Raw genomic sequence first — 9,981 nt, 5'->3', positions numbered from 1 at the left:
ATGTAAATTGTGTCTTACCCACTCAATGCTCACGTGTGTTCCAAATTGAGGTTGTCTCCACCTGGTGTTCAATGCAGTGCCTGTTCTATAAGTAGGCTGTCCTATAAGTAGGTTACATGCAATACTCAATACATGTTGAATCCATGCATTGCTGCCTTTTATAGGTAGTAATGGACACTATACTGTCCAAAACTCATTCATTGTTAAGTAATATTTATTGGGCAAACAAGGTTGATTCAAATGTTTGAAGGAAGTTAATATTTGCCCCTTAACTGGTTTATCATGGCTCAGTCACATTAAATGAGAAAACATCTCCAAATGATGGCCCCTTACCCCATCAAAGGGCTATCTTTAAAAATAACCAGTGTGTTAATTGGACAGCCAATTAGCAAAACTGGTATGAAATTACTATGAGGACTATGTCTGCACTTAAAGGAAATTAAAACATGAGGCTCATACCAATTTTACAATCTTGGTTTCTACCTCCTGAATGCAGCAAATGGAGCAAAACAAACTGAACCAAAATATAAATGCAGCACTTGTTTTTCATTCCATTTTCCCTTGAAAGATGTAATAATTATAGGCCTATTTCAAATATTCACAAATCCAAGTAAGCACTTTTCCTTTGTTGAGATTATTCATCCACCTCACAATTGTTGCATGTCAAGGTGCTTTGCTGATTAGACAGTATGATGATTGCACAGTTGTGCCTTTGGGTGCCCACAATAAATGGCCACTATAAAATGTGCAGTTGTACTGTAATTTAGCTATGCCACACCTGTGAAGTGGATAGGTATTGTGTACATAGAAAGCCCATCTTGAGTTCAGCTTGAAAAATGGGAGCAAAAATGTTTATATTTTTGTTCAGTGTATATTTTTTTGTAATTATATTTATTCATTTGTAGTATGCAGAAACTGCCATATCATAGGTTTCCCCTGCCCCCAATTAACTAAATAGGGTGACCAAACCCTTTATTTTTTAATCAGTGTGTAGGTCCAGTTTGTATCACTATGGCTGACCTGTATTACATCTTGAACAGCCTCAGTCACATAATATTGTAAAATTTATTTTCATGGCATTAATATAATGTATGAGAGCAGACACGCTATCAAAATAATCAACAAAAACAATATTTTACAGGAAGTAAGCATCAGCAGCATCATTACCACTTTTGAGATGACTGAACAAGGAGAAGTGGAACGCAAAAATGGAGTGCTGGTACTACTCAAACATCTACCAGAGACAGACTTCAAACATGGCTAAGTCACACTTGTTTGGTACCAGCAGTCCAGCTTTTGCACTAGAATGTACTGTAGCAGGCTGAAACTGGGTCAGATTACACCTTAAAATCAATTCCTTCTGTGGCCTCATGAACCCATTCCCTGGATCTAAATAACGCCGATTTCAGACTATATTGCAGCCCAGGAAGACAGAAGCATGCCAGCACTGGATCCCAATTCATAATCCACCCTAATAGTGAGAGGGTCAGTTGCCCCAGGTTACAGGTTCTGACAGCACTGCAGCTTGCTCCCCCTTTGACCGTCCGTGGTCGGGGGCACGCTGATGTCAACCACGTTATTTCCGGGGGACTCGTCATGGGCTGACCGCTCGGCGATCTGTTTCTGCGAAACGATGCGGTAGATTTCTGTGTTTAGGAGCAAAAAGAAGACCATTAAATCTAATGATGAGAGTGAACTGCCTTACAGAGTCAACTTGAAATTGACACTACCTGCAAAACAAAACAAAAAGACCTTGAATAAATGACACTTCATTCCAATGTAAAGCAGTCACTGTCCCACTTGTATCTCCTCAAAATAACTCAACAGCCATTAAGGTCTAAACCGCTGGCAACAAAAGTGAGCACACCCCATAAGTAAAAATGTTCAAATTAGACCCGATTAGCAATCTTTCCTCTTCGGTGTCATGTAACTTATTAGTGTTACAAGGTCTTAGGTGAGAATGGGAGCAAATTTTGTATTTTTGCTCTTACACTCATCTACTGGTCACTGAAAGTTCAACAAACTGTTTTGTGACAATTTTATTTCTGAAATTTTTGATTCAATTGAAAACTTGGAAATGTTGGTTAGGATAGAGCGGTACATACAGTATATTTGCTCTTAGAAGTGGTTGAACTGCTTGAAATGGGATGGGACATAACAACCATTGAGCAATTTATAGTATAATTGAGAGAAAAGATGACCAAACTGTGCTGAAAAAACATTTTTCAACAGAGTTGTGGGCAGCATATCTAATGGACTGGAAGTGATCTTCATTTTACGCACCAGATCCGCTAATTCTATAGGGGAAAGGGTCAATAATAGGCTGCTGTTCAGGTGGATCAGTGAGGGAGTCATTGGAGAAAGGCATTAGAGTATACGGGCCTTGACTCAGGTGACCTTGTGCACAAGACAGTCAAAAAATGGCTGCAATCCTTTAGCAGAGGACACTGGTAGAAGAGGCATTTGCACACCAGCAATATTTATAGCTTTTTCTTTCTAAAACTGAAATCCTTGGTTTCTCCCCAGTAAAGATCCCTGGGCCCAAAATGTATGAGAACCCCTAATTTATAGTGTCAAAGGTGACCCTTGGCTTTCCCTGATTAGAAGAGATAAGATTAGTGAAATAAGAGGCTCTGGCCACTTTAACCATGCAATTAAATTTTACAAAAATTTCCTTGATATGCATGAAGCATGGTTGATTTCCATAAGCACCCAGCTCTCTGACATTTGTGATAAAGGCAATGGATGTCATCATTTAACCAGGGTTAAAGGTTAAACTTGGCTATCAACATCAGCATCAAAAAGAAGACTGACACTGTCAAAAGCGATTGAAATTTTCTCAGAATAATGGTTGGTTGCTCCACATGCGGGAGAGTTTTGTATGCTTACTGCTTGAACAATCAGGTAAAAGACAAATAAAAAATGTGCAGTTATGACCAGTGACAGGCAGCTCCTCAGAAACAATATGGGCAATGTCCAATTCAAGTGTAAAAACAAAGTCCAGAGTGTTACTTTTAAAATGTGTTGAGGAACTTGGGCAATTGACATGTTAAGTGAAGTAAAGTATTTGGTAAGATTCATAAAAATAATAATAATAATAAATAAATAAATGCAGCCAGAAATGGGCCAGGGGGACGATAAATTAAAATATAATAAAATAAGTTCGAATAGCCAACTCCAGAAATTAACTTCCACAGTTCACTCTAAAAGTGATCCTAATACAAAATACATAGGATGCCCCAAAAGTCACTGTACACTTGCTTTTTTTCCATTGGTTTCATCAGTTATCATTCGGACAGACGTTAGGCCATCAACATTTGACAGCTTAGGGCTTGGCAGTTTTTGTAAGCATGTCATTCCTTTGCCCGTGGCTCGCCAATCGACATTGGAGCAGCATCGCAAGACTGCCAACTGGCAAGAAGTTTATCTGTACCCGACTGCAGACCAGATGCATAGTGGAAGAAAAATGGTCCATTCAGCGCAGTGTTGGACATGACACTCCAGACCACCAGCTGTGGAGTCTTTAATGCTCAACGATTTCTGCTGGGTTTAATTTTCGCCTGACAGTTTTGTCAGTTTAGACAGAAAGGTAGACTCGCCACTGAACTGTGTTGTTGTCGAGCATCATAATCTTCCATTTGAAATCTTTGAACAACCTAAAGTCAAGAAAGGTAAATCTTTATCACTCTCTGACGCGTCCACTGAATCGAGTTTTTGTTGATGTCAAGCTCCAGTGCAGCCCTCTGTATTTGCGCAAACGCCTGCTCTAGAAGTTCAGTGTTTTCATCAGTGGTGGTAGTAGCAGGCCTTCCGCTGCGTGATTTGTCAAGAACAGATCCTGTTTCAATAAACTTGCCATGTATAGTTTAAATTGGACAACGCGTTGGAGGTGTGTGACAGCCATAAAGATTCTCAAACTGGGGACAGGCAACCTTCTTGACAGGCGGCAATTTTGCAGCGCTGCTCCAGTGTCAATTGGTGAACCATGAGCAAGGGAATGATATGCTTACAGAAACTGCAAAACCTAAGATGTACCATAAAATCCTGATGTCTGACAATGATACTTGAAACCAAATTTTAAAAAAAGGAAGTGTATAGTGACTTTTGGGACACCCTGTAATGTGCAGTCATACCTGTAAGGATATTCTTGAATGCCTCTTCAACATTTGTTGAGTCCAAGGCTGAAGTTTCTATGAATGACAGGTTGTTTTTCTCTGTGCGTGAAAACAAAATACACAATGTACACTAAGTCTTCTGAAAACATGAAAAAGAATGAAAACTGCAATTGTGTTATCGCCTTCAAGGTGTGTTATACTCCACTAATTGTGTTAGGCAGCTGGTGTTACTACAACTTATGACTATTTGGACAATAGTTCAAGGAGTTTCAATGTTTTTTTGTTTTTTTTTAATTAAAATTTTTTTTTTTACGTTTACAATTTGAAAGCATACTTGCCTCTTAACACATTCACTGCCATTGACGGCTTCAGAAGTCAAATATCCATGTTAACTGGGAAGCCTGGCAGTGAATGAGTTAATGACCCTAGAAAAGATGTGCGCCTTGCAGTCTAGTAAATCATTGATTTCCAACCTCTGAGCTGCAGTGAGCGATCATCAGCTGTGCCACTGCAAATTATCCAGTTTCACGTCATTGGTCTGAGAAGTATTTTTAATCTATCTATGTCAGTGACACATACAGTTTATGACAGGCAGAACAGTTAAATGCTCTTCCACTAGATGGCAGAAGCTGAGTAAATTGAGACAATATTATTTCAGTATGTATATACTTTGTATGACATTTTTGTTTTGTGGTGTGTTGTGAGATATTCATCATGTAAATTGTATGCCTTGGCTCAATAAAGGCTGGGAAACACTGTTAAAAAAAACCTTTAGGTATACAATAAAAGAGTATAGTTCCATAAACGACGGAATTCGACTCTAAATCTCATCCTATTTCTTCTGACATTGCCCAATGAACTGCTGTCCAGATAGACTTCTATTTCTTATTTTGCTGCCAAACCTGCAGCTGCATTTCTTGTCTGCGCAGCTAAAATTGACACTTGCTGAATCGGACAATGCCAAGCAGCTTGAGTGTGTTGTCCAAGCGAGGTGCTGTTCTCACCCAGAGTCACAGAGACGTGTGATTGTGTTACATCTTGACAGAGATTGAGCTCCAGTTTCCAATAGCTCTGAGAAGGCGAAGGAAGCACTGATACATTTTTGTCTCTTTCTTGGGTTTGTGTACCTGCGAAGGCGCGGGCCTCGTCTGTGGGCACGGCCCTGAGGTGGCGTAAGTCGCTCTTGTTGCCCACCAGCATGATGACGATGTTGTTGTCAGCGTGGTCCCTCAGCTCCTTCAGCCAGCGCTCCACGTTCTCGTAGGTCAGGTGCTTGGCTATGTCGTACACTAGGAGCGCCCCTACGGCCCCTCTGTAGTATCTGCGCAAGAGGCAATGGGTGGTAACTAGTCCAGGATCATGTCAACGACAAAGATGTATATTATCTCACAAAAGTAAGTAGACCTCTCACATTTGAATAAATATGGTCTTTTATCTTTTCTAGGGAGAACACTGAAGAAATTACACTATACTGTAGTGTTATTATTATATTATGTGTTATTATATATAGTATTCAGTGTCCCGATTGTATAACCGTGTAAACTTACTGCCGCCGCAAAATAACTCAACACACAGGCATTAATGTATAAACAGCTGGCAACAAAAGTAAGTACACCCCTAAGTGAAAATGTCCAAATTGGATCAAATTAGCTATTTTCCCTCCTGGGTGTTATGTGACCTTGTGACAAGGTCTTAACTTGTTAATGTTACAAGGTCTCAGGTATGAATGAGGAGCAGGTGTGTTAATTTTGGTGTTATTGCTCTCACGCTCTCTTTCAATGGAAGTTCAATATGGCACCTCATGGGAAAGAACTCTCTGCCTGACTCGAGATGGACTCACGCCGAGGTGATGGCTCTGTAGCGCTCCTGTCCCGCAGTGTCCCAAATCTGAGCCTTTATCGTCTTGCCGTCCACCTGAATGCTGCGCGTTGCAAACTCCACACCAATGGTGCTTTTGCTTTCCAGGTTGAACTCATTTCGTGTGAATCGAGAGAGCAGGTTGCTCTTACCAACACCTGAGTCTCCAATTAACACAACTGTAGAAAAGGGAAAGACCAGAGTCAAATATAGATAGATAGATAGATAGATAGATAGATAGATAGATAGATAGATAGATAGATAGATAGATAGATAGATAGATAGATAGATAGATAGATAGATAGATAGATAGATAGATAGATAGATAGATAGATAGATAGATAGATAGATAGATAGATAGATAGATAGATAGATAGAGGCACCACCCTCATCCAAATCACCTTGAATAAGACAAAAATGTCAAAATGAAAACATTTAGATGAGCAGGATAAATAGTATACAGTTAATGATGAGTAAAATCGTTTGATTTATCTCTGTTATCTCATTTTGGTGTTTCAACCTCTTTACCCATTGACTCATTATAAGTTTGAGATGCACAGTCGGTGCTTTTGCAATGGAAAAAATAGATAGATTGATAGATAGGCGGATGGGCAGGGGGGTGGTTGGGTAGGTAGTTAGGTAAGTAGGTAAGTCGAGAATTAACTAGATAGCTAGATAGAGGGTGTAGAAAGTTTATACAGCCCTGTTCAAATGCCAGGTTTTTGTAACCGAAACATTTTTCAATTGACTTGTAGAAATAAACAACTGAGATGCACAAGTGTGCACGCTCTCTTATAACTGGGATGTGGCTGTGTTCAGAATTAAGCAATCACATTCCAATTTATGTTAAATTGGAGTCAGCACACACCTGCCACCATTTAAAATGCCTCTGATTAACCCTGAATAAATTTCAGCTGTTCTAGTACACTTCTGATTAACCCCAAATAAATTTCAGGTATTCTAGTAGGGCTTTACTGACATTTTTTTTTTTTTTTTTTTGCTTTCTACCAGAAGCCTGAAGGTTGTATGTTAACACTGGCAATTTCGAAATGTTCATAATCCCCCCACCTTGTTGTCTAAGGCACCAGTTCCAGCTGAAGAAAAACAGCCCTAAAATGATGATGCAGCCACCACCATGCTGTGTTGTGTTTGCGCCAAACATACCTTTGGAAATGATGTCCAAAAACTTCAACCTTGATTTCATCGGACCATAACAAAATTTCCCAAATTTAGGAACATGTGCTATGGTCAGATGAAATCAAAGTTAAACTTTGATATAATAATGAATTATAATACGCCTATGACATACTGCTATGACAAAAAAGTGCTTCCTATTTATCATATTCAGATAAGCATTCCAACAATATACTATGTGGATTTAATTTTTCTGGGTTTTGATGGCTGTTGCAGAGCCTCCGTGTGTATACAATTGAGAGTAAAGAGATTAGATGTCCTGTGAGGATCAGGGGCAGGCCTGGGAGCTGAGTCAGGATGGGCCTTGGGGTGGGGGTGGGAGTCTCAGATGTACAGCAGCAGAGGTGGAGCCTTTGTGTTTTCACTCCTCCTCCACAAAGGAAACAGAGTCAAACTTTATCCCTGCTGACACCATTCTGGTGCGGGCTGCAGGAAGCCGATAACAGCCTCCACCGAAACCTGAATCGACAGTTTCAGGCCGCCTTGCCCTTCCTGTTTCTGCGGGGCTCGGGATGACGGCTCGGCCAGATGGAGAGAGAGAGAGGGAGCCCTCGCCTCCGGCAGATGCACTATTCATCCCACAGAGGAGACTTTGTTACATCTAAATAGCCTTTTGGCTTCTGCACCCCCCAGGATGTTAATGTGTCACAGGAGCTGATATAACCATCAAAGAGGCATTTTGGATCCAGCTGAGCTCAGAAGATAAACAGCAGATCCATCAGCCTACAGAATGCATTAAATCATGAGGCTATTCGTGTCAATAACATCTGGCTGAGCACCATCGTCATCTGAGCTGGAGGTATTTTGGCCAGAACAGGAGGCCGGCCCAAGGTATATGCAAACTTAGCACCTTGTTCCTTGGCACAAAAATGCCACAAGATGGCAGTAAAACACTACATTTGCCTAAATGAAACTCCTCAACTCACTTCAACATAGTTCCTTGACACCAAGATGCCACAAGATTGTGCCAAAGCAATGCATTTCTCCAAATGAAGCACCTCAAATCACTTCAACATAGTTCCTTGGCACAGAAAATGCCATAACATGGCAGCAAAGCACTGCTTTTGCCTAAATGTAACTCCTCAACTCACTTCAACAAAACATTTTGTCACCAAGATGACACAAGATGATCCCAAAGCAATATTTTTATTTTAGACAGAGCTTTGGCCAGAACAAAAAATATATATAAATAAATAAATAATAAGAATAGGTGAGTTTTTAAGCAATGGATGGCAGGTGCCCGCGACCCTAGCGAGGAGAAGCGGCTCAGAAAATGGATGGATGGATGGATGGATGGCAGGTTCCCCACAACATCGAGAATTGGTGAATGTGCAAGTTGCAAATCACAAATATGGGGTGAACACTGTAACTCTATTCAGTTACGTCGTTATTTCAGTATTTGCTTGACATTTACCTGTTTATTTGATCTAATAATCTGTTTTTTGTTTTACATTTTGTAATTGTATATATTTTAGTGAAAGGTCACCAACCTTTTTGAAACTGAGAGCTACTTCTTGGGTACTGTTTAATCTGAGGGGCTAACAGTTTGATACACACTTCTGAAATAACAAATTTGCACATTTAAAGGCAATATACCTTTAATTATTAATAGTTAATGACATTCATCTATGTGAAGACAGTGATCACGTTAATGATTATTCACAATAATCAATAAGAAATAAATAATAAATAAATCTATGCAATTGTTTATATTTTACAAAATACCACTTCTAAACCATTTGTAGGAAATCACAATATCCCATCCATCACTCATGAGCTATTTTTAGAACAAGTTTTCGGGCTATTCATGTGGTGCTTGTTGGCTAACTGGCGACCCCTAAACATAATATAGGGATTTGTATGTGGTTGATCTAGATAGTTCCCTAAAAGGTCTGCTTAAAATTCCTATATAGTAATTAGGGAGTAGGGAATGAGTGAATAATTCCGAATCATTCACTCATTCCCCACTCCCTAATCACTATATAGGGATTTTTATATGGTGGACTATAAAGTTGACTTTAGGTTTGCAATTATTAATCGAATACCTCCTAAAGAAAATGATTTCATTCTTCTTTGCATTTTATTTTTGTACTTGCAGTTAGTTTTTTAGGCCTAGATCATAGTCAGTATCCCGCTTGTAACTTTTAATCAACCCCAGTTTGTTCTTGTAATGAAATTCTGTTAAAATTAAATGCTGAATGACCAATAAGCAATAGAAATAGAGGGTCCTAAATTCATATTTTGTTTAGGGCCTCCATGCAGGCTTGAGTGAACTCTGGTCAATGGTGGTAGTATAGCATTCCTTTATGGGTACAACACAAAAGTTCAATAGCCTCCAAACAGAAAGGATGTTGCATCCTACCTAGAAACATCTGCAGGCGTTGTAACGTTGCAATGACAGTGATTTTGTTTTAAGATGATCATCCTGGGCTTCATCATAAACACAGGCCCAAATATTTGGGCAATTGTCACCTATTCAGCATAACTGATACAAGAAAAGGCTAATACGCGTTTTTGAGGCAATGTCAGTACGAGCCGGTCTAAAAGAGGAACGCGATCATCATTTTTTTTCTCTTCTTTTACCTTTGAACAAGAAATCGTATTCATCGTCTCGGTTCCCCATTCTAGACGAGGCCGTTCCGACGCTTGTCCCACGGACGATGATGTGTGAAGTATGGGAGGGAAAGATGGCTTTAAAAGAAGCTGAAAAAAATGGTAAAGGTTAGCGGCGGGACTGTTAATGCGCCAATGCTTGCTGTCAGGGCTGCAGAAAGGCACAGCAGCTCCCAACTCTGCAGAGGGAGGAGTCCCTGCA

At 39.9% G+C, this 9,981-nt stretch overlaps 1 protein-coding gene across 1 annotated transcript; it reads right to left on the bottom strand.

The window, feature by feature from the left end:
- Positions 1–1,051: 1,051 nt before the first annotated feature.
- LOC133488895 (ras-related protein Rab-11B) lies at positions 1,052–9,981 on the bottom strand. Its single transcript, XM_061797408.1, has 5 exons — positions 9,750–9,981; positions 5,956–6,151; positions 5,243–5,436; positions 4,134–4,214; positions 1,052–1,646 (listed from the first exon to the last, which is right to left on the bottom strand). Exons 1-5 carry the CDS (start codon positions 9,787–9,789, stop codon positions 1,501–1,503), a joined length of 657 nt encoding a protein of 218 aa, XP_061653392.1. The 5' UTR covers positions 9,790–9,981; the 3' UTR covers positions 1,052–1,500.

Source organism: Phyllopteryx taeniolatus, chromosome 14, assembly GCF_024500385.1.
Source record: "Phyllopteryx taeniolatus isolate TA_2022b chromosome 14, UOR_Ptae_1.2, whole genome shotgun sequence".
Lineage (NCBI taxonomy): Eukaryota > Metazoa > Chordata > Actinopteri > Syngnathiformes > Syngnathidae > Phyllopteryx > Phyllopteryx taeniolatus.
This window is presented reverse-complemented; position numbering and strand designations above follow the sequence as displayed.

Bases quoted from the DNA above. Each gene is read 5' to 3' on its own strand.
- LOC133488895 (XM_061797408.1), bottom strand. From the start codon at position 9,789: ATGGGGAACCGAGACGATGAATACGATTTCTTGTTCAAAG. The intron at 5,437-5,955 runs GTGAGTCCATCT...CCTCTTGCGCAG, and splicing joins TACAGAGCCATCACCTCGGC to ATACTACAGAGGGGCCGTAG. The intron at 1,647-4,133 runs GTATGACTGCAC...TCCTAAACACAG, and splicing joins ATTCAAGAATATCCTTACAG to AAATCTACCGCATCGTTTCG.